The sequence below is a fragment of the Schistocerca gregaria genome, chromosome 5 (assembly GCF_023897955.1).
Source record: "Schistocerca gregaria isolate iqSchGreg1 chromosome 5, iqSchGreg1.2, whole genome shotgun sequence".
Taxonomy (NCBI): domain Eukaryota; kingdom Metazoa; phylum Arthropoda; class Insecta; order Orthoptera; family Acrididae; genus Schistocerca; species Schistocerca gregaria.
In genome coordinates, this window is record NC_064924.1 from 170,339,041 (window position 1) to 170,365,070 (window position 26,030).

The 26,030-nt window shown below is 42.8% G+C and overlaps 1 protein-coding gene across 1 annotated transcript in view; it reads left to right on the forward strand.

Moving 5' to 3' along the window:
* Positions 1–26,030, forward strand: part of LOC126273001 (venom dipeptidyl peptidase 4-like) — a 238,903-nt gene that overhangs the window by 176,916 nt on the left and 35,957 nt on the right. Inside the window, exon 13 of the mRNA XM_049976363.1 lies at positions 18,234–18,428. Within this exon, the coding sequence (XP_049832320.1) occupies positions 18,234–18,428 (195 nt within the window). The remainder of the gene's footprint in view (positions 1–18,233; positions 18,429–26,030) is intronic.

Genomic DNA, 26,030 nt, shown 5'->3' on the forward strand with positions numbered 1-26,030 from the left:
CAATTAGTGTCTCTGACAGAATTACGATGTCATCGGCGAACCTCAAAGTTTTTATTTCTTCTCGATGGACTTTAATACCTACTCCGAATTTTTCTTTTGTTTCCTTCACTGCTTGCTCAATATACAGATTGAATAACATCGGGGAGAGACACCAGCCCTGTCTCACTCCCTTCCCAACCACTGCTTCCCTTTCATGTCCCTCGACTCTTATAACTGCCATCTGGTTTCTGTACAAATTGTAAATTGCCTTTCCCTCCTTGTATTTTAGCCCTGCCACCTTCAGAAATTGAAAGAGAGTATTCCAGTCAACATTGTCAAAAGCTTTCTCTAAGTCTAAGAAACGTAGGTTTGCCTTTCCTTAATCTAGCTTCTAAGATAAGTCGTAAGGTCAGTATTGCCTCACGTGTTCCAACATTTCTACGGAATCCAAACTGATCTTGCCCGAATTCGGCTTCTACTAGTTTTTCCATTCGTCTGTAAAGAATTCGCGTTAGTATTTTGCAGCTGTGACTTATTAAACTGATAGTCCGGTAATTTTCACATCTGTCAACACCTGCTTTCTTTGGGATTGGAATTATTATATTCTTCTTGAAGTCTGAGGGTATTTCGCCTGTCTCATACGTCTTGCTCACCGGATGGTAGAGGTTTGTCAGGACTGGTTCTCCCAAGGCCGTCAGTAGTTCCAATGGAATGTTGTCTACTCCGGGGGCCTTGTTTCGACTCAGGTCTTTCAGTGCTCTGTCAAACTCTTCACGCAGTATCGTATCTCCCATTTCATCTTCAGCTACATCCTCTTCCATTTCCATAATATTGTCCTCAAGTACATCGCCCTTGGCTCACTTATAACCTTTCAATAATTGACTATGAGTTTGTACTGGTAAAATTTGGACGTCAGCAGTGCTGCGCCATGGCTCTGAAAGATCATACTGAATAAGTTGAAAACTCTTACCTCAATGAAGTCTCCGGATAACGCATATATATCTGCTCTTATAATAAATTTTTCTGGCACAGCCCAGTGCAATGCTGGCCGATAGATTTGTCATGTATAAAAGGAAACAACTGATTTTTCTTTCCAATAATTGGGATGACCATGGATTGGAGAAATTAGTAAATTCTTTAAACTGAGATGAATGATTGCCAAAAGTTAATTTCTATAAAACAGATTATTACTAAGATATTTTTTAACATGTACATGGGACTTCATATAACAAACTGCATATGCGCGAGGCTGCTTTTACCTTATATTATATCGCTCAGGCTCCGCCATCACTCCCCACGACCAGCCCAGCCAACTACATACACAGTTACACACGACTGCTAGCTACTACTTACTCCTAGTGCTACACAGTTACTACTGCAGTCAAAACTGCTCTCTGGTGTGAGATTCTCTTATAGCTTACATACTGTAGGCAGCGCGTGAACAATCCATCGAAATTACATCTGCTCGAGTGCGCTAGTAACAAATTCCTTAATCGTGGACCTCTTACAAGTTGTCAGTGCTAACAGAAAAGCATCACTGTCGAAAATGTCTACAGGAATCAATGTGAGACATACGAAAACGAATCCGCTTGGACAGTGTGGTGAAATGTTAATGCACTACGGCAGCAGGCGCGAGAACCTTTGCTAACAGGACGACATCGCCTGCTACGCCTCTCCTGGGCTCTTGAACGTAACGGTTGGACCCTGTAAGATTAGAAAACCGTGACTGATGGTAGGTTTCGAGTGCGGCGCAGACCCCACGAAGCCACGGATCCAAATAGTCAACAAGGGACTGTGCAAACTGGCGGTGTGTCCATAATCGTGTGATCTGTGTTTACATGGAATGGACTGCGTCCTCTGGTCCAACAGAACTGATCACTGACTGGAAATGATTATGTTCGACTACTTGGAGACCTTTTTCCGCCATTCGTGGACTTCATGTACCCAAACCAAGATGTTCTGTGTCACAGGACCACAGCTGTTCGCGACTGGTTTCAAGAACATTCTGGACATTCCGCGCGAATGATTTGTGGCATCCAGGTCAGCCCAAATGAATCCCATCGAACGTTTGAGGCACACAATCAAGAGGTAAGTTCGCGCACAAAATCCTGCACAGCAAGACTTTCGCAATTATTGACGGCTATAGACGCAACATGGCTCTATGTTTCTGCAGGGGACTCTAGACGACTTGTGAGTCCATGCCAAGTCGAGTTTCTGCACTACGCCGGAAAAAAAGGAAGTCCGATAAGATATTAGGAGGTATCCCATATTAGGAGGTATTACCTCAGTGTATAACCCGCACGAAAACTGCAGCAATTTCTCTTCATTTATGTCGCCTGGGCTTACGAGAGCTGTGGCGCACAGTTTATTTAGGGTGCTCGAAATCTTTACGGTAAAAGTAAACGTTAGACGGTCTTTACTGGGTACCTTCCAACAAGAAACTAATTATTTTAGTGCAATAAAAACACACATCTTATAACAACAACTAAACTCATATCACGTACTCAAAGTAACGAACAGTAGTCAATGTATGTGTTACAATGTTGCGTATAATTTTCCTGCACTCTCTTATACGCCACTGTTATCCGTTTCGCAATGAGTCAGGCAGTCAGCAGTTGATTAGCCAGTCCCATTTCAGCTTCTGCTGGAGTATCACACATTAACGACTTCAAGCAATTCCATAAGAACAACTCCATTGGAGTGAAAATCGGACGACCATTCTGGCCATGATACAGGACATATCTTTATAATCCAGTGATGAGGGTGAGTGCAGTCACTAATATCGAAGTAGTTTGGTGAACCGTCGTGCCGAAACCACTTAGTTGATCTTGTGCAACAATACCAGTCCATACATTGACAGAAAATTGTTTTTGGTTATCTGAGCTTAGCACGTGGATCTTCATCATTCCATGCACGGCTCTTGAGTCAAAGACGCCTCTTCCGTGAACAATCCTATAGCGACGCTACCGTTACTACGTCCCATCTCCGCTCGCCCAGACGAAGACGGACTCGAATTTCCCTCTTTCTTTGTCACAACGTCACACTACTCTTCCGTCCAGTCCCACAGTCTTCGAGCTGCATTAGTCATTAGAATGCCATTCCCCTGTGAGCATAGTAGCAACAGCAATGTCATATAGCTTATATCACAGATACTATTCAGTGAAATACATGATGCACCGAATGGGAATGCCAATTGAGAGGCGGTTACGGTTCAACACGTCCTACTACACTACTGGCCATTAAAATTGCTACAACAAGAAGAAATGCAGATGATAAACGGGTATTCATTGGACAAATATATTATACTAGAACTGACATGTCATTACATTTTCACTCGATTTGGGTGCATAGATCATGAGAAATCAGTACCCAGAACAAACACCTCTGGTCGTAATAACGGCCTTGATACGCATGGGCATTGAGTCAAACAGAGCTTGGATGGCGTGTACAGGTACAGCTGCCCATGCAGCTCCAACACGATACCACACTTCATCAAGAGTAGTGACCAGACGTTTTCAATTGGTGAGAGATGTGGAGAATGTGCTAGCCAGGGCAGCAGCCGAACATTTTCTGTATCCAGATAGGCCCGTACAGGACCTGCAACATGTGGTCGTGCGTTATCCTGCTGAAATGTAGGGTTGTCTCAGGGATCGATTAAAGTGTAGAACCACGGATCGCAACACAACTGAAATGTAACGTCCACTGTTCAAAATGCCGTCAATGCGAACAAGAGATGACCGAGACCTGTAACCAATGGCACCCCATACCATCACGCCGGGTGGTACGCCAGTATGGGGATGACGAATACACGCTTCCAATGTGCGTTCACGGCGATGTCGCCAAACACGGATGCGACCATCATGATGCTGTAAACAGAACCTGGATTCATCCGAAAAAATGACGTTTTGCCATTCGTGCAGCCAGGTTCGTCGTTGAGTACACTATCGCAGGCGCTCCCGTCTGTGATGCAGCGTCAAAGGTAACCGCAGCCATGGTCTACGAGTTGATAGTCCATGCTGCTGCAAACGTCGTCGAACTGTTCGTGCAGATGGTTGTTGTCTTGCAAACGTCGACATCTGTTGACTCAGGGATACAGACGTGGCTGCACGATCCGTTACAGCCATGCGGATAAGATGCCTGTCATCTAGACTGCTAGTGATACGTGGCCGTTGGGATCGAGCTCGGCGTTCCGTATTACCCTCCTGAACCCACCGATCCCATATTCTGCTAACAGTCATTGGATCTCGACCAACGCGAGCAGCAATGTCGCAATACGATAAACCGGAAACGCGGTCGACTACAATCCGACCATTATCAAAGTCGGAAACGTGGTGGTACGCATTTCTCCTCCATACACGAGGCATCACAACAACGTTTCACCAGGCAACGCTGGTCAACAATCAGTTGGAAACTTTCCTCATGTCAGCACGTTGTAGGTGTCGCCACTGGCGCCAAACCTTTTTAAACACTCTGAAAAGCTAATCATTTGCATATCACAGCATCTTCTTGCTGTTGGTTAAATTTCGCGTCTGTAGCACGTCACCTTCGTGGTGTAGCAATATTAATGTCCAGTAGTGTAAATACCCTAGAACAAGTGACATTCAGTTCCGCAGTGAATCAACGGCAGATGAGATACAACCCATTCTTAAAATCCAGCAGGAGACCGGTCGCATACGGTAAACGGTGATCTTAGGCGTACGGTAGCCGTCTGTCTTTTGCAAGTCGTTAAAACTCCTGTTCAAACTCGTGATAAGAATAATACCATCAGCCACGTCTGACTTAAATATTAGGTCCATGCTTAAGTTGGTACCGATTTTGTTTCGCATGTTGGTATTCCATTTGCTATTGCTTTTTTTTCGATTGTCATTTTTTGTTTGTAGTTACTATTTGAGTTAACGAATTGTCATTTTGCCATTTCGAGGTAGGGAAGTGGAGCTGTGGACGGTAGGAAACGTAGTGCCAGGTGGAGAAATCGGAACATTTTCTATATATTTTTCTCTTTGAGTTCAATAGAGGGATGAGAGCGACGGAGACAGCAGAAGCATTTGCCCCGTGTATGGGGATAATGCCACTGGACAGAGAATGTCAAGAAAATGGTTTTAAAGAAGACCGTTTTGACATTAGTGACTCTCAACGTTCACGAAGACCTTTGGGGTTTGGTGAAGATCGTTAAACGCATTAATCCACAATTATCCTCGTCGTGTACTCGAGAACTGGCAGACGTGACGAACTGTCATCATCCCATCGTCGTGAGACATTTTCACGCAATGGGGAAAGTTCAAAAATCGAGTGTGTGAGCACCGCATGCTCTAAGCCAAAAATCAGCATGTGGCCATATGTGCTTCTCTGATTGCTCGTCATCAATTGGCTCGTGAATAACACCGACCATTCTTGTCGTACATCTGGTGACGAGAATTGGTGTCTTTATGCTAAGGTAAGGAAAAGAAAGGGACGATTGAGCCCAAAAAAAAGCAGCAACCTGTAGCCCTATCTCTACTACGAGGGTCACTCCAAAAGAAATGCACACTACTTTTTTTAAAAAAAATCCATCTTTTATTCTACATGTTTGAAAGTGTTACAGCGTGTAGATACATCCTTTAGGAACAATATTTTCATTTCTCCACATAATTTCCATCCCTCTCAACTGTCTTACGCCATCTTGGAACCAGCGACTGTATACCCGCACGGTAAAATCTGGACCAACCTGCTGGAGCCAATGTTTGGCAGGCAGCGTGCTCAAGGTAGTCATCAACTTCAAACCTTGTTCCATGAAGAGAGTCTTTCAGTTTCCCAAAGAGATGATAGTCACATGGAGCCAGGTGAGGACTGTAAGTCGAGTCTTTTGGTATTGTCCATGCGAGTTTTGTGATCGCTTCCATGGTTTTTTGACTGAAATGTGGCTGTGCATTGTTGTGCAACAGCAAAACATCCTGCTTTTGCCGATGTGGTCGAACACGACTCAGTCGAGCTTGAAGTTTCTTCAGTGTCGTCACATATGCATCAGAATTTATGGTGGTTCCACTCGGCATGATGTTCACAAGCAAGAGTCCTTCCGAATCGAAAAACACCGCAGCCATAACTTTTCCAGCAGAAGGTGTGGTTTTGAATTTTTTTTTTCTTGGGGGAATTTGCATGATGCCACTCCATGTTTGCCTCTTCGTCTATTGTGAAAAATGATGGAGCCATGTTTCATCACCTGTCACAATTCTTCAAAGAAAATCATCTCCATCATTCTTACACTGTTCTAAAAGTTCACTGCATACCGTTTTTCTTGTTTCTTTGTGAGCCACTGTCAACATTCTGGGAACCCACCTGGCACAAACCATTTTTAACGCCATCACTTTCAGTATTCTGCAAAAACTTCCTTCCCCTATCCCAACATAGTGTGACAATTCGTTCCCTGTGATGCGTCTGTCACCAGTCATCAATTCGTTAACTCTCTGCACATTGGAGTGTGTGCAGTACGAGGCCTGCCGCTGCGAGGACTACCTCAATATTGCCGTGCCCTCTTTCATCACGTAACCTGCTTACCCACTGCACTGACTAACTGTACTGCGATCGACAGAAGCATCTCCATACACCTGTTTCAACCTCTTGTGGATGTTTCCCACTGTCTAGTTTTCACAGCACTGGAATTCTATGACAGCACGTTGCTTCTGACGAACGTCAACTGTAGCAGCCATCTTGAAGACATGCTGTGACGGCGCCACTCATGGGAACAGGTTGAACTAAGTTTTTAAAACAAGCGGGAAGGATGTATCTGCACATTGTAAAACTTTCACACATGCAGAATGAAAACTGTATTTTTACAAAAATAGTGTGCATTCTTCTTGGAGTGCCCCTCATATTATAATCTAGTATGCTTTTACCAAACTAACAGAAAAACCTTTCTCTATGTTGTCGCGTGTACTACACCCCAACAGAACAAATAGTCCTATTATGGGAAAAGCAACGTATCACTCTCCTACTACCATTTGGCTAGTTTTAAAAAATGTGTGAAATCTTATGGGACTTAACTGCTGAGGTAATCAGTCCCTAGGCGTACACACTACTTAACCTAAATTACCCTAAGGACAAACACACACACTTATGCCCGAGGGGGCTCGAACCTCCGCCGGGACCAGCCGCGCAGTCCATGACTGCAGTGCCCAGACCGTTCGGCTAATCCCGCGCGGCTGCTTAGTTTCCAAATAAAGTACACAATGGGAGAACAGTCCTGTTAATAGGAAAAGCTAATCAATAGAGCTACCCTTTTTACAGGATTTAACTGTGTGATTTGTCTAATGGATAAGTAAATCAGACTATTCAATTCTTTTCCTAAAATCTTACGCAGCGGTTACATAGTAACGCAGTATGAATAATATTGTACTGGGGCTAGGACAACTAAGTTCCAAGTTGATTTAGTGGTTTAAAACATAAACTAATGGTATATTTATTGTCAACAAATAAGACGTCTTACAGACATAATCAAAGAACAACGATCAGGAAGACTGCGTGAAGTGATGCTACTCAACAATGACGCCCGCCCACCTTCTGCCATACTAACAGAAAACACTGTATAGGAGTTGGGTTTGGAAGTCATTCCACACGTACCTTATTCACCTGATCTTGCTCCCTCAGATGTACACTTTTTTCTGCTCTCTATCGAAGAAGCTTCAAGGAACTTCCTTTCCGGATGCAAATACGCTCGAAGATGACTCGACGAGTTCTTAGCCTCAAAACCAAGTGATTTCTATGGTCGCGGAATAGATAAGTTACCCCAGACTTGGGAGGCTGTTGTAAATAGTAAAGGAGAATATACTACTGATGACTAAAGTCTCTGTTATGTTTATTTGAACTTATGCACCAACCCAAAATCATCATAGTTTCGTTGTCATTAACATCACCTAGAACGTGTATGACAGTTGCATTGCCATCTTCTGGCTGGATCGGCGCACCCTGTCTGTGTCTAAGAGTTTTACAACTTTCTCTAGGAAGAAATTCGTCGTACGACTCACTGTTAGTTGCCTCGATGACATCATAGTAACTGGGACCAATGCACTCGATGATATGCGCAGCATTTAACATGTATTCTCACTGTCGCAATAGAATGGTTGGCATTACTACCCTCAGAAAGGCATCCGCCGCACCCAACTCAGATTCAGAAGTTATAGCTACAATTCTGGCAGTACCTTCGTGTTATTTACCTAACTTCATTATAAGGTTGACGCAATGTGTAAGACTTGAAAAGCATGCATGGTAGGGAGACGGTAGTTGAGATGGTAGGGTGACGGTGTTGTGGCATACCCATTTTTCTAATCAATCCGAACATAGAGCAAGCAGTGAAATAAATCAAGGAAAAATGAGAAAATCTATTAGACTGCAGGGGAAGAAATAAAGATTGCCAAGGACGTGGAATTAGTTGAATAAAATGGATAATGTGGTGAAAAGATTGGCAACAAAATACATAACGACGTCAGAACTAAAAAGGGTGTGAAATGCATACTAGAAATAGGATGATAAATGTTCTTCAAAATTGTAAATTTTTTATCGTCTAATACAAAAGTCTTCTCTGAAATTATTTATCTAATATCTAGCCTTATGTGAAAGTAAAAGGTGGACGATAACCAGGACAGACAAGAAGACGATAGAAGCTTTAGAAATGTGGTGCTACTGAAGACACCAAACATAACGTGCGGATCAGAAAACCAATGAAGATGTGCGCTGATACGGAATTTCCTGGCGGATTTAAATATGTGCCGCACCAGGACACGAAACCGAGACCTTCGCTTTTCGCGGGCAAATGCTCTACCAACTGAGCTACCCAAGCATTACCTGTTCTCAGAGACTTCCTTCCGTTAGTACCTCATCTCCTACTTTCCAAACTTCACAGAAGTTCCCCCGTGAAACCTGCAGGAATAGGACTCTTGGACGAGAGGCGGGTAGGAGATGAGGTACCGGCGGAAGTAAAAAAAGGGTGGTGTATCGTGCTTGGGAAGCTCAGCTGGCAGAGCAGTTGCCTATGAAAGAGAAACGTCTCGGCGTCAGGTCCCCGTCGCGCACAGTTACAATCTGACAGCAAGTTTCGAGATACTAAATGACTGCATCCCACCTAGAACTGTCAGTTTTTCTTTATTTATTGAAGTATTCTAAAATTTCGATCTTAGGCCATATCGAAATATATACACATTTTTAAGCAATACGTTTTTCAAACACCAGTGAACGCACATTATGTCGTTCTAGTCCCTTGGGTATGTTGTACAGTACTGGCCATTAAAATTGCTACACCATGAAGATGACGTGCTACAGACGCGAAATTTAGCCGACAGGAAGAAGATGCTGTGATATGCAAATGATTAGCTTTTCAGAGCATTCACACAAGGTTGGCGCCGGTAGCGACGACTACAACGTGCTGACATGAGGAAAGTTTCCAACCGATTTCTCATACACAAACAGCAGTTGACCGGCGTTGCCTGCTGAAACGTGGTTGTGATGCCCCGTGTCAGGAGGAGAAATGCGTGCCATCACGTTCGGATTGTAGCCTATCGCGATTGCGGTTTATCGTATCGCGACGTTGCTGCTCGCGTTGGTCGAGATCCAATGACAGTTAGCAGAATATGGAATCGGTGGGTTCAGGAGGGTAATACGGAACGCCGTGCTGGATCCTAACGACCTCGTATCACTAGCGGTTGAGATGACACGCATCTTATCCTCATGGGTGTAGCGGATCGTGCAGCCACGTCTCGATCCCTGAGTCAACAGATGGAGACGTTTGCAAGACAACAACCATCTGCACGAACAGTTGGACGACGTTTGCAGCAGCATGGACTATAAGCTCGTAGACCATGGCTGCGGTTACCCTTGACACTGCATCACAGATGGGAGCGCCTGCGATGGTGTACTCAATTACGAACCTGGATGCACGAATGGCAAAACGCCATTTTTTTCGGATGAATTCAGGTTATGTTTACAGCATCATGATGGTCGCATCCGTGTTTGGCGACATCGCCGTGAACGCACATTGCAAGCGTGTATTCGTCATCCCCATACTGGCGTACCACCCGGCGTGATGGTATGGGGTACCATTGGTTACACGTCTCGTCACCTCTTGTTCGTATTGATGGCACTTTGAACAGTGGACGTTACGTCTCAGATGTGTTGCAACCCATTGCTCTACCCTTCATTCGATCCCTGCGAAACCCTACATTTCAGCAGGATAATGCACGACCGCATGTTGCAGGTCCTGTACGGGCCTTTCTGGATACAGGAAATTCTCGACTGCTGCCCTGGCCAGCACATTCTCCAGATCTCTCACCAATTGGAAACGTCTAGGCCGGCCACTACCCTTGATGAACTTTGGTATCGTGTTGAAGCTGCATAGGCAGCTGTACCTGTACACGCCATCCAAGCTCTGTTCGACTCAATGCCCAGGCGTATCAAGGCCGTTATTACAGCCAGAGGTGGTTGTTCTGAGTACTGATTTCTCAGGATCTATGCACCCAAACTACGTGACAATGTAATAAAAAGAATGGCTATGAGCACTATGGGGCTTAACTTCTGAGGTCATCAGTACCCTAGAACTTAGAACTATTTAAACCTAACTAAGTACATCACACACTTCCATGCCCGAGGCAGGATTCGATCCTGCGACCGTAGCGGCCGGGCGGTTCCAGACTGAAGCGTCTAGAACCGTTCGGCCACTCCGCTGGTAAAATGTAATCATATGTCAGTTGTAGTATAATATATTTTTCCAATGAATACCCGTTTATCATATGCATTTCTTCTTGGTGTAGCAATTTTAATGGCCACTAGTGTATTTGGAGAGAGTCCACGAGTTGCGAGTGTAAATTATAGCGTTTTCATAAGTAGGAGAATGGGGAAACAAACTTTTCTCTAAGTAAAATTTGAATTTTGTATTTAAGATATGGGAGAGCTTAAACGTTATAATTAGCAGTCTCGTTACGTAAGTTCAAAGTACCTAATTTGGTTTCAGTTAGATGCAGAACTGATAAAATTTAAAATGAGAGCTCAGCCAATTATTTTCATTAAAAGTTTTAAAGAAAACTTTGTATACTTTTTATCCAGTTATGCCTGCCTGGGCGTAAAAAGACATCGTTAGCAGCACGTCAATAATTGAGTACGCGTCGTGAAATTCAAACTGCGCTGTATGAACATTCGGTTAGAAAACATCTGATTATTATCTCCTGCATAACAAATAAATTTACTCTCAGAACAAGATTTATACTTTAACAAGAAACGATATGGCTGTTGGCATCTGACCGAACGTTCTAGTCAACGTAAAGCTGCCAAATACTGATGAGCTGCAAAGACACTCTTGTCAACTAATGTGGATACTTATATGCCTGGCTCAATATACCAAAGGAACAGCAACAATAGTCGTTAGTCGCTTTTTATCGTACATCGAAGATCTTATAGAGTTCATGTTTGGAAAAATGATAAAACTAATAATTATTGCTGTCCAATGCAGTATTCATGAACCATAATTTTATAGAGAAATTTCGAAGTCCATCTCAAGGCATTACAAAAGTCATATTTGTAATAAAAACCTGTATCAGTTGCATCATTAATACGGGAGCACGTTACAAACTTAAAATTATGTTTATTACTAAATATGAGGGACGTTGTAAAGAAACTGGTTCTCTACTTCTGAAAAAAAAACCTTTTAAACAATAAAACATGACCTATACAAGGAATCTGATTATCCCTGTTAGTCATGGACGAAACACAAATTTGGCATAGTATTTGTCAGAACGTGCAGAATCTTATGTGGGGCCAATAAGACGTCAATTTTAATTTAAATATGGTATACAAGGGTGATGTACTTGAGGACAATATTATGGAAATTGAAGAGGATGTAGATGAAGATGAAATGGGAGATACGATATTGCGGGAAGGGTTTGACAGAGCACTGAAAGACCTAAGTCGAAACAAGGCCCCGGGATTAGACAACATTCCATTAGAACTACTGACAGCCTTGGGAGAGCCAGTCCTGACAAAACTCTACCATCTGGTGAGCAAGATGTATCAGACAGGCGGAATACCCTCAGACTTCAAGAAGAATATAATAATTCCAATCCCAAAGAAAGCAGGCGTTGACGGATGTGAAAATTACCGAACTATCAATTTAATAAGTCACAGCTGCAAAATACTAACACGATTTCTTTACAGACGAATGGAAAAACTAGTAGAAGCCGACCTTGGGGAAGATCAGTTTGGATTCCGTAGAAATACTGGAACACGTGAGGCAATACTGACCTTACGACTTACCTTAGAGGAAAGATTAAGGACAGGCAAACCTACGTTCCTAACATTTGTAGACTTAGAGAAAGCTTTTGACAATATTGACTGGAATACTCTCTTTCAAATTCTAAAGCTGGCAGGGGTAAAATACAGGGAGCGAAAAGCTATTTACAATTTGTATAGAAACCAAACGGCAGTTATAAGAGTCGAGGGACATGAAAGAGAAGCAGTGGTTAGGAAGGGAGTAAGACAGGGTTGTAGCCTCTCCCTGATGTTATTCAATCTGTATATTGAGCAAGCGGTAAAGGAAACAAAAGAAAAATTCGGTGTAGGTATTAAAATCCATGGAGAAGAAATAAAATCTTTGAGGTTCGCCGATGACATTGTAATTCTGTCAGAGACAGCAAAGGACTTGGAATAGCAGTTGAATGGAATGGGCAGTGTCTTGAAAGGAGGATATAACATGAACATCAACAAAAGCAAAACGAGGATAATTGGAATGTAGTCGAATTAAGTCGGGTGATGCTGAGGGAATTAGATTAGGAAATGAGACACTTAAAGTAGTAAAGGAGTTTTGCTATTTGGGGGCCAAGATAACCGATGATGGTCGAAGTAGAGAGGATATAAAATGTAGACTGGCAATGGCAAGGAAAGCGTTTCTGAAGAAGAGAAATTTGTTAACATCGAGTATAGATTTAAGTGTCAGGAAGTCATCTCGGAAAGTATTTGTATGGAGTGTAGCCATGTATGGAATCGAAACGTGGACGATAAACAGTTTGGACAAGAAGAGAATAGAAGCTTTCGAAATGTGGTGGTACAGAAGAATTCTGAAGATTAGAAGGTAGATCACATAACTAATGAGGAAGTGTTGAATAGGGGTGGGAAGAAGAGAAGTTTGTGGCACAACTTGACCAGAAGAAGGGATCGGTTGGTAGGACATGTTCTGAGGCATCAAGGGATCACCAATTTAGTATTGGCGGACAGTGTGGAGGGTAAAAATATTAGAGGGAGACCAAGAGATGAATACACTAAGTAGATTCAGAAGGATGTAGGTTGCAGTAGGTACTGGGAGATGAAGAAGCTTGCACAGGATAGAGTAGCATCGAGAGCTGCATCAAACCAGTCTCAGGACTGAAGACCACAACAACAACATGCCAATGTATATGTAATAAAAAAATAAATTAGGTAATTCAGTCCAATTATTATATAGATGCGATAAATCACTTTAACGGGGGCCAAATTAACAATTAAAGTCAATATAATTCCAGTAAACCTGCAAAAGTAAAAAAAAATAAAATATTGTAGGGGCCTACATAGACATCGCGCATCTGCTAGATGCCCACAAAATACGTAGTTTTGTTTTGAAGCTGACAGGCAATGAGAAAATAGCTGCAAAAATACTATTGGTCAGTTTTCAAGCAGTATTGGCGGACAGCATCAACTGGTAATATACGTAATTTTATGGTAGCTAATTTTACTGCAGAAAAATAAAATACACTCCTGGAAATGGAAAAAAGAACACACTGACACCGGTGTGTCAGACCCACCATACATGCTCCGGACACTGCGAGAGGGCTGTACAAGCAATGATCACACGCACGGCACACCGGACACACCAGGAACCGCGGTGTTAGCCGTCGAATGGCGCTAGCTGCGCAGCATTTGTGCACCGCCGCCGTCAGTGTCAGCCAGTTTGCCGTGGCATACGGAGCTCCATCGCAGTCTTTAACACTGGTAGCATGCCGCGACAGCGTGGACGTGAACCGTATGTGCAGTTGACGGACTTTGAGCGAGGGCGTATAGTGGGCATGCGGGAGGCCGGGTGGACGTACCGCCGAATTGCTCAACACGTGGGGCGTGAGGTCTCCACAGTACATCGATGTTGTCGCCAGTGGTCGGCGGAAGGTGCACGTGCCCGTCGACCTGGGACCAGACCGCAGCGACGCACGGATGCACGCCAAGACCGTAGGATCCTACGCAGTGCCGTAGGGGACCGCACCGCCACTTCCCAGCAAATTAGGGACACTGTTGCTCCCGGGGTATCGGCGAGGACCATTCGCAACCGTCTCCATGAAGCTGGGCTACGGTCCCGCACACCGTTAGGCCGTCTTCCGCTCACGCCCCAACATCGTGCAGCCCGCCTCCAGTGGTGTAGCGACAGGCGTGAATGGAGGGACGAATGGAGACGTGTCGTCTTCAGCGATGAGAGTCGCTTCTGCCTTGGTGCGAATGATGGTCGTATGCGTGTTTGGCGCCGTGCAGATGAGCGCCACAATCAGGACTGCATACGACCGAGGCACACAGGGCCAACACCCGGCATCATGGTGTGGGGAATCGATCTCCTACACTGGCCGTACACCTCTGGCTCTAACGAAGTAGGCGAGTGTCAGCAATATGTCTCGTAGTGTTATCATGGCGTGCTTATCTTCTGCCGTTAGGTCAGACGATAGAAATGCCACTTGCACGCTTAGAGTAGCAGATTGATGGTGACCAACTTTAAACAGAACTTGATTAATTTTCACAAACATTTATTAAAATAGTAACAAGCATAAAAATTACTTAACTTTGTTCTGGATGCTATTTACAATTGACAGTCTGAAGTTCCTTAGGTATTGGTACATTAATCTTATTCTTACATATATATCTGATACTTGACAAAAGTGTCTATAGATTTATCTTCATGGCTATGTACAGCAATATGGTAATCTTATTAGGCGCAGACTGAAACTTGACTATAGACTGGTACAGACAAATGTAGAACTCGTACAGACTGGTACAGACAAATGCATACTGACTAAAAATCTTGACATAACCATCACACGATCTATAGCACAAATCACATTTCTCGAATGAGTATGTTATTTGCAAATATGAAGGACCGCTTTCATGAGGAAAAATTGAAACTTTCGTTCATTCATTTTCAAATCTACATCGTCTAATGTACAGTTTCATGGCTGTTTATGTCCTCGCATAATAGCTCACGAAAGAAATTCTGGTGAACATTTAGAGCTTCTCTTCTCGCTATCCATGGTAGCACACATAAGCCGTTTCTCTTTCTTGTTAAGCAACGTACTCACCACCAATATTACATAAATTGTTGCTGTAGAGACGACCAGCAGTTCACCATCCGTTATCTAGTTATGACGAAAATTTTGAGGCAGTGGAATAGCTTCAGCGAAGTACTTTGAGCAAAGAGGTTCGATAGTCTTTCATTGTTGTCGGTTCCAAGCGACTGTTGTCTTACGCACTTACACGTGATTTGAAGTTGGTGAAATCGTATATCGTGCAAGTTATATCTCTTGTTTGTGTAGAATTTATCGCTTACCGACAACTTCAGCAATGACAACTCTCAAGAAATGGATTAAAAATTCACTCAATAACTCTCCGAGACCACGTTTAAAGCTCACATTGTCTACGTTATTAACAGCAGAGAGCTCAGAGAACTACTGGACATTCATTGGCTGTCGGGGAGGGCGTGACGCAGGTACGCGGGACAAAGCTAAATTCGACCGCTATCGTTCGTGACTCCAAGTATTGCTTGGAGGAGGGCAAGAAACCATTTTTCCGATTGAAGATAACAGCATCAGGAGCACTTGTTCAACAACGCAAGCAGGAAAGTTTATCTTAAAACATTTACGGTCACTGGGATGTGGGTACATGTACATCTACATACATACTCCGCAATCCATCATACGGTGCGTGGCGGAGGGTGCCTCGTAACACACATAGCATCTTCTATCCCTGTTCCAAACAGAACGAGGGAAAAATGACTGCTTATATGCCTCTGTACGAGCCCTAATCTCTCTTATCTTATCTTTGTGGTTTTTCCGTGAAATGTAAGTCGGCGGCCGTAAAATTGTACTGCTGTCAGCCTCAAATGCTGGTTCTCTACATTTCCTCACTAGGAATGCACGAAAAGAACGCCTCCTTTCCTCTAGAGACTCCCACCCGAATTCCTGCAGCATTTCCGTAACACTCGCGTGATGATCAAACCTACCAGTAACAAATCTGGCAGCCCGCCTCTGAATTGCTTCTAAGTCCTCCCTCAATCCGACGTGATAGGGATCCCAAACGCTCGAGCAGTACTCTAGAATAGGTCGTATTAGTGTTTTATAAGCGGTCTCCTTTACAGATGAACCACATATTCCAAAAATTCTACCAATGAACCGAAGACGACCATCCGCCTTCCCCACAACTGCCATTACATGCTTGTCCCACTTCATATCGCTCTGCAATGTTACGCCCAAATATTTAAGCGACGTGACTGTGTCAAGCGCTACGCTACTAATGGAGTATTCAAACATTACAGGATTCTTTTTCCTATTCATCTGCATTAATTTACATTCTTTACACCAATCACAAATCCTGTCTGAGTCATCTTGTATCCTCCTACAGTCACTCAACGACGACACCTTCCCGTACACCACAGGATCATCAGCAAACAGCCGCACATTGCTATCCACCCTATCCATAAGACCATTTACGTAGATAGAAAACAACAGCGGATCTACCACACTTCCCTGGGGCACTCCAGATAACACCCTCACCTCCGATGAACACTCACCATCGAGGACAACGTACTGGGTTCTATTACTTAATAAGTCTTCAAGCCACTCACATACTTGGGAACCAATACCATATGCTCGTACCTTAGTTAGGAGTCTGCAATGGGGCACCGAGTCAAACGCTTTCCGGAAGTGAAGGAATATGGCATTCGTCTGATACCCTTCATCCATGGTTCGCAAGATGTTGTTGTTGTTGTGGTCTTCAGTCCTGAGACTGGTCTGATGCAGTGTATTCATCTGTTGGTCACCCTCTAAGATTTTTACCCTCCACGTTGCCCTCCAATACTAAATTGGTGATCTGTCGATGTCTCAAAACATGTCCTACCAACCGACCCCTTCTTCTAGTCAAGTTGTACCACAAGCTCCTCTTCTCTCCAATTCTATTCAATACCTCCTCATTAGTTATGTGATCTACCCATCTAATCTTGAGCATTCTTCTGTAGCACCACATTTCGAAAGCTTCTATTCTCTTCTTGTCCAAACTATTTATCGTCCATATTTCACTTCCATACATGGATACACTCCATACAAATACTTTCACAAACGACTTCCTGACACTTAAATCTATACTTGATGTTAACAAATTTCTCTTCTTCAGAAACGCTTTCCTTGCCATTGCCAGTCTACATTTTATATCCTCTCTACTTCGACCATCATCAGTTATTTTGCTCCCCAAATAGCAAAACTCCTTTACTACTTTAAGTGTCTCACTTCCTAATCAAATACCTCAGCATCACCCGACTTAATTAGACTGCATTCCATTATCCTAGTTTTGATTTTGTTGATGTTCATCTTATACCCTCCATTCAAGACACTGTCCATTCCATTCAACTGCTCTTCCAAGTCCTTTGCTTTCTCCGACAGAATTACAATGTCATCGGCGAACCTCAAAGTTTTTATTTCTTCTCCATGGATTTTAATTCCTACTCCGAACTTTTCTTTTGTTTCCTTTATTGCTTGCTCAATATACAGATTGAATAAGATGGAGGATAGGCTACAACCCTGTCTCACTCCCTTCCTAACCACTGATTCCCTTTCATACCCCTCGACTCTTATAACAGCCATCTGCTTTTTGTACAAATTGTAAATAGCCTTTCGCTCCCTGTATTTTGCCACCTTCAGAATTTGAAAGAGAGTATTCCAATCAACATTGTCAAAAGCTTTCTCTAAGTCTACAAATGCTAGAAACGTTCGCAAGATATCATGTGGAAAAAGGACGAGTTGCGTTTCGCAGGGGCGATGCCTTCTAAAGGCGTGCTGATGCATGGACAGCATCTTCTCTGCCTCAAGGAAATTCATTATATTCGAACTGAGAATATGTTTGAGAATCCTGCAAGAAACCGATGTTAAGGATATTGGTCTGTAATTTTGAGGATCCGTCCTTCTACCCTTCTTATATACAGGTGGTTGAAATGACGCGCATGACGGCAGGTTTTTTCTTTCCGGCAGGTACGCAGGTCCAGGCTCGCAGCACATAGACGACTCTTTCGAGGTGGGCCTGCACAGCTACTTCGCGACGACGCGGCGCTATGTGTACGTGTTCATCGACGGCCGGGGGTCTGCCTGTAAAGGCGACCGGGTGCTCTTCTCCGTCTACCGCAGGCTGGGCGGCGTGGAGGTCCAGGACCAGATAGACGTCACAAAGTAAGACTCACGACTACCTGTCTTCTTATAAACCTTGCAGAGTGTTATGGCCCTTAACAGTGTGCTTTACAGTCCGAAACCGAGTGTATTTGGGATCTGAAATTGCGTATTAATCAAGAAGATGTTGTTGTTGTCTTCAGTCCTGAGACTGGTTTGATGCAGCTCTCCATGCTACTCTATCTTGTGCAAGCTTCTTTATTTCCCAGTACCTACTGCAGCCTACATCCTTCTGAATCTACTTAGTGTATTCATCTCTTGGTCTCCCTCTACGATTTTTACCCTCCATGCTGCCTTCCAATGCTAAATTTATGATCCCTTGATGCCTCAGAACATGTCCTACCAACCGATCCCTTCTTCTCGTCAAGTTGAGCCTCAAACTCCTCTTCTCCCCAGTTCTATACAATACCTCCTCATTAGTTATGGGATCTACCCATCTAATCTTGAGCATTCTTCTGTAGCACCACATTTCGAAAGTTTCTATTCTCTTCTTGTCCAAACTAGTTATCGTCCATGTTTCACTTCCATACATGGCTACACTCCATACAAATACTTTCACAAACGACTTCCTGACACTTAAATCTATACTCGATGTTAACAAATTTTTCTTCTTCAGAAACGCTTTCCTTGCCATTGCCAGTCTACATTTTATATCCTCTCTACTTCGACCATCATCAGTTATTTTGCTCCCCAAATAGCAAAACTCCTGTACTACTGTAAGTGTCTCATTTCCTAATCTAATCCCTCAGCATCACCCGACTTAATTAGACTAGGAACTAAATTTGATTGTGAAACGCTGTTTATCTTTATCCGCGTGAAGTAATGGGTGTTGTCGACATGGGATCTAAAGTTGACTGCATATTTGCCGGCCGGTGTGGCCGAGCGGTTCTAGGCGCTACAGTCTGGAGCCGCGTGACCGCTACGGTCGAAGGCTCGAATCGTGCCTCGGGCATGGATGTGTGTGATGTCCTTAGATTAGTTAGGTTTAAGTAGTTCTAAGTTCTAGGGGACTGATGACCACAGCAGTTAAATCCCATAGTGTTCAGAGCCATTTGAACCATTTTTCTTTTTGACAGCATGTTTCTACATTGCCAGAAGCCTTTTGACACCATCCCTCACAAAGGAAGTAGGTTACAGTACGCTTGTTCGCCAACTGCTTGAATACTGCTCAGCAGTGTGGGATCCGTACCAGATTCGGTTGATAGAAGAGATATAGAAGATCCAACGGAGAGCAGCGCGCTTCGTTACAGGATCATTTAGTAATCGTGAAAGTGTTACGGAAATGATAAACTCCAGTGGAAGACTCTGCAGGAGAGACGCTCAATAGCACGGTACGGGCTTTTGTTGAAGTTTCGAGAACATACCTTCACCGAGGAGTCAAGCCGTATATTGTTCCCTCCTACGCATAGCTCGCGAAGAGACCATGAGGATAAAAACAGAGAGATTAGATCCCACACAGAGGCATACCCACAATCCTTATTTCCACGAACTGTACGAGACTGGAATAGAAGGGAGAACCGATAGAGGTACTCAAGGTACCCTCCGCCACACACCGTCACGTGGCTTGTGGAGTATGGATGTAGATGTAGATGCAGATATAGAATGGACTTCTAATTAAATTGCCTGTCTACAGACTGAGCTGTGTGACTCGATTTGTGATTTTCTGTTAGAAACACCACAGATCGTAAATAGCATACTCGTACACTGAGGTGTCAAACGTCGTACGATAGCGTGAGGTACCCTTTATTTGCAGAATAGAGCACACTTTATTTTCAGTTTTGCTATTTCATGAATTATCTCGACGAAAACGGTCTATTGACATACAGCCAATACGGGTTTAGAAAACATCGTTCTTGTGAAACACAACTAGCTCTTTATTCACATGAAGTGTTGAGTGCTGTTGACAAGGGATTTCAGATCGATTCCGTATTTCTGGATTTCCGGAAGGCTTTTGACACTGTACCACACAAGCGGCTCTTAGTGAAATTGCGTGCTTATGGAATATCGTCTCAGTTATGTGGCTGGATTTGTGATTTCCTGTCAGAGAGGTCGCAGTTCGTAGTAACTGACGGAAAGTCATCGAGTAAAACAGAAGTGATTTCTGGCGTTCCCAAAGGTAGTGTTATAGGCCCTTTGCTGTTTCTTACCTATATAAACGATTTTGGAGACAATCTGAGCAGCCATCTTCGATTGTTTGCAGATGACACTGTCGTTTATCGACTAATAAAGTCATCAGAAGATCAAAACAAACTGCAAAACGATTTATAAAAGATATCTGAATGGTGCGAAAAGTGGCAGTTGACCCTACATAACGAAACGTGTGAGGTCATCCACATGTGTGCTAAAAAGAACTCGTAAAATTTCGGTTACGCGATAAATCAGTCTAACCTAAAAACCGTAAATTCAACTACATGCCTAGGTATTACAATTACGAACAACTTAAACTGGAGAGAACACATAGAAAATGTTGTGGGGAAGGCTAACCAAAGGCTGCGTTTTATTGGCAGGACACTTAGAAAATGTAACATACCTACTAAGGAGACTGCCTAAACTACACTTGTGCGTTCTCTTTTAGAATACTACTGCGCGGTGTGGGATCCTTACCAAGTAGGACTGACGGAGCACATCGAAAAAGTTCAAAGAAAGGCAGCACGTGTTGTATTATAGCGAAATATGGGAGAGAGTGTCACAGAAATGATACAGGATTTGGGCTGGAAATCATTAAAAGAAAGGCGTTGTTCGTTGCGACGGAATCTTGTCACGAAATTCCAATCACCAACTTTCTCCTCCGAATGCGAAAATATTTTGTTAGCACCGACCTACATAGGAAGGAACGATCACCATGATAAAATAAGAGAAATCAGAGCTCGTACGGAAAGATGTAGGTGTTCATTCTTTCCGCGCGCTATACGAGATTGGAATAATAGAGGATTGTGAAGGTGGTTCGATGAACCCTCTGCCAGGCCCTTGAATGTGATTTGCAGAGTATCCATGTAGATGTAGACAGATATACATGAAGTGAATGCATCAGCGCTACAGTACATGATGTACGCTTAAGCTGCAGGCTGTGCGCCGTACCCTGTTTTTAGTCTGTACAAACGACTTAGAAGACACTGTGAGCAGCCTGCTTAGGGTGTTGACAGAATATGCCGTTTACAGTCTGGTAAAATCATCAAAATAGATCAGTAGAAAGAGTAACAAAATTAATTAGACAGCATATCTGCGTATAAGGAATAGTGTCAATTGACTTTGTACGATAAAAGATGCATGGTTCCTCACATGACTTCTAAAATAACTTGGTTACTCGATAAATCGAACACACATATTTAAAGATTTTCGTTTCAGCTACACACGCAAAGATTACAATTTCGGTCAACTTATAGAGCAAAAGAAAATGTTGTGAGAAGTGCTAACCGAAGATTGCTCTTTATTAGCAGAACATTTGTAAAGTACAAGAAATCTGCTAAAGAGACTGACAACACTACATTCGTCCACTCGCTTCTGAAGTATTGCCGCGCGGTGTGGTATTCTTACCAGATAACATTGACGGAGGACATCAGATAAGTTCAGTGAAAGACAGCTCGTATTATCACGAAATAGAGAGGAGAGTGTCACTGATACGATAATAAAGTTGTGGCGGAAATCATTAAAACAAAAGTATCTTTCATTACCTTGGACACAGAAACTTTCAATGGGTCTGCGACCTTCTTAGGTGCAATAGTATACTCTTGTATTTGTCGATAAATTTATCTAATTGTACTCCTAATTACGCGTTTCGTTTTAACAGCATCATCAGAAATGTCTTTGGCAAACAGAAGTACCATTATAATGGATGAACAGACATTTATAAAAGAAACGATGTTTAGAGTTATTGTGGTGACGCATAAGCTGAGGCAGAGACCTCATGGATGCATGAGACCTAGTCAAGTAATATCTTAACAGCGTCAGGGACCAAACTTGCTCTCGTCGTGCGGTGCTTTACGAAATAAACATATTCGGGCGCCTGATCGCTGAAGTGACAGGCGTATATTACATTATTTCCCGTATTATGCTAATATGAACGAATTATTCCCACCGTAAGTATTATAATTAAAGCCTGTAAATACTACTTTATTAAACACGTTATTACTTTACAGTAAACGTTATCGTGAGTAAAGAAGTGTTTACTGAAGGTACAATTAGCACATTTGCAGTAGAAAACATATTACTGCAGTATTAATAGCATAAACCGCAACTAATCGTGTTGAACAGGTTTAGGTCGGAAGAGGAAAAGATCCTACATATGTCATCCTAAATAGGGGATCATACAAAATACAATAATGACAGCACTAACTGAATGATACTGAACAGTACACACAGGCTACTACACAATGTGACACAGCTATAGTTATTGCCTTAAGTCTAACACTTTTGTAAGATTTATGTACAATAAACCAATTATTAATACTTTTCCGTGCAGCAGCGCTTTCTTCCGAATTATTTCATTTCCATGATACACAACAATGGACGCTCATGGCACGCGGGGTTTGTTGTGGATTGACATTCCTGCAATCGTGCAGCGCACATACTGTCGATGCATTGTGTTGGTTTCCGTCGAATACCTGGGCAAAGCTACATAATTATATTACCCATATTTTACGTTAAGTGTTAGTAACTGTTTTATTGTACACCATTGTATTACTCTAAATTTGATTTTTTAAGTCTGTTCATCAAATCTAATGTTAGCTCTCCGTAACACGCAGCTACCTGATGTTAAAGTGAAATGGGTAAAAAGGATTGTAATAAAAGAATTTAGCAGGTCAAGACAGGAGTATATTACTGAGAAAGGTATTTTTCATCGCGGTGAGATCTTTTCTCTAAATTTGAATTTCGAACTTTCTCCTCCGAAAGCCAAAATATTTTGTTGAATCCCACCTATGAAGGAGAAACCATCGAGCTAAACTAACAGAAGTAAGAGCTCGCACAGAAAGATTTAGATGTACATTTTTCTCTTATGCTATTCGAGCTGAGTGATAGATAAATAATCTGAAAGGGGTACTAAGCAAGTTCCGTAATATGCAGAGTAAGTTGGGATCTCTTTGTGTGGACACTGTTTGTTGTCAAGGGAAACAAATCATGCAATACAATTTTACTTCGTTCGTACTGTTTTTCTACCTACCTGAAAATTAGGCTATTGAGCGTGCAATCGGTCGACCACATCACTTTGATTGCTCTACCCAGGGTACCGGTTTTGTATGCCAGGAAAGAAAGTACTCCACGCCCCTTCCCAGCACTCCTGTAGTCCATTCTGCCAGGGAAAATTCGATATACTTAAAGAGCGCACGTCGCGGATGCTTCGCTCGTCTGCTAAGACCAATCACGTAACTCGATTTTGTTTTCGTTTCTACGGCAACACTGATGAACAGAAACGGGACGCACACCACATCTCCCCTTTGTTGTTCACGACGCTTAGCCCGCAATTTCTGTAGAACTACATTTCCCAATGATGTCGCTATCTTCCTCAGCTTGGAGTGTCGTACGTTGTATGGTGCCACAATCGAGGACGATGATGTCGAGAGTTTTCCTGTACGTCGAAGTATCTCTCGTCCAGAAGTCATTCTACAATTTTTTGACTTGACATATAGCTTGTATACAGTCTTATAACAGCGCAGTACTTATAGCTAATGCGACAGAGATGCTCATGGTCTACTGTTTAGCATCTACATCTACATCTACATCTACATGATTACTCTGCAATTCACATTTAAGTGCTTGGCAGAGGGTTCATCGAACCACAATCATACTATCTCTCTACCATTCCACCCCCGGTCAGCGCGCGGGAAAAACGAACATCTAAACCTTTCTGTTCGAGCTCTGATTTCTCTTATTTTATTTTGATGATCATTCCTACCTATGTAGGTTGGGCTCAACAAAATATTTTCGCATTCGGAAGAGAAAGTTGGTGACTGAAATTTCGTAAAAAGGTCTCGCCGCGACGAAAAACGTCTATGCTGTAATGACTTCCATCCCAACTCGTGTATCATATCTGCCACACTCTCTCCCCTATAACGCGATAATACAAAACGAGCTGCCCTTTTTTGCACCCTTTCGATGTCCTTCGTCAATCCCACCTGGTAAGGATCCCACACCGCGCAGCAATATTCTAACAGAGGACGAACGAGTGTAGTGTAAGCTGTCTCTTTAGTGGACTTGTTGCATCTGCTAAGTGTCCTGCCAATGAAACGCAACCTTTGGCTTGCCTTCCCCACAATATTGTCTATGTGGTCTTTATACTGAAGTTGTTCATATTTTTACACCCAGGTACTTAGTTGAATTGATAGCCTTGACAATTGTACTATTTATCGAGTAATCGAATTCCAACGGATTTCTTTTGGAATTCATGTTGATCACCTCACACTTTTCGTTATTTAGCGTCAACTGCCACCTGCCACACCATACAGCAATCTTTTCTAAATCGCTTTGCGACTGTTACTGGTCTTCGGATGACCTCACTAAACGATAAATTACAGCAACATCTGCGAACAACCTAAGAGAACTGCTCAGATTGTCACCCAGGTCATTTATATAGATCAGGAACAGCAGAGGTCCCATGACGCTTCCCTGGGGAACTCCTAATATCACTTCTGTTTTACTCGATGATTTGCCGTCTATTACTACTAACTGCGACCTAATGTTGCGGAAATCTGGGGTTCGATTCCCTGCGTCCACATCAGACTTTTTTCTGGTGTAAAGGCCTCATGTGATCAAATGAGAGACTGTTTTGTCGACAGTTGACACAATGAGCAACGTGGCTGTGGTACAATAATTATAACGCTTTGTCTTTCAAACTATCTATGAAGTTTTTATAGTGAAGCGTAATGAAAATTCTCACTTTTATTGAATACGTCCTTTCCGCATCTTGTAGTTCAGTCGTACGGTTTATCATTTAAACAACAACCAGGCACAGGTATGGTTTTAAAAATGTTTGTTTAAATTAGACCTGTAGCGATTTCGGATGCATTACAAATTCACCCTCAGACGGCTGGTTTCTGTTGTTTGTGTGTGTGTGTGTGTGTGTGTGTGTGTGTGTGTGTGTGTGTTGTGTGTGTGTGTGTGTGCGAGCGGTTCTAGGCGCTACAGTCTGGAGCCGAGCGACCGCTACGGTCGCAGGTTCGAATCCTGCCTCGGGCATGGATGTGTGTGATGTTCTTAGGTTAGTTAGGTTTAATTAGTTCTAAATTCTAGGCGACTGATGACCTCAGAAGTTAAGTCGAGTAGCGCTCAGAGCCATTTGAACCTTTTTTTGTGTGTGTAAGTACAATCTAACTTCCGCACCATTTTAGCGCAGTAAAGTGTTCATTGTAAATAAGTATTATAGTAGTTCTATTACATGTTTCTTACCTTATTAAAAAAACTTCTTTTGTTTTAAATTCATTGCTTTGGTGTTCGTAAAATAATTCTTTCATATAGTGTTCATTAAAACAAAATGACGATGATTCCACTTGGGACCTGTGGAAGGTACATTAGCTTATTTGTTTCAGTTGTAAATATTTGTCCCGTATTATTGTTTTTCTGACCTGTTTTACATCCTGGAGGACCTCCTCACTACGGATCAATTGGAATGAA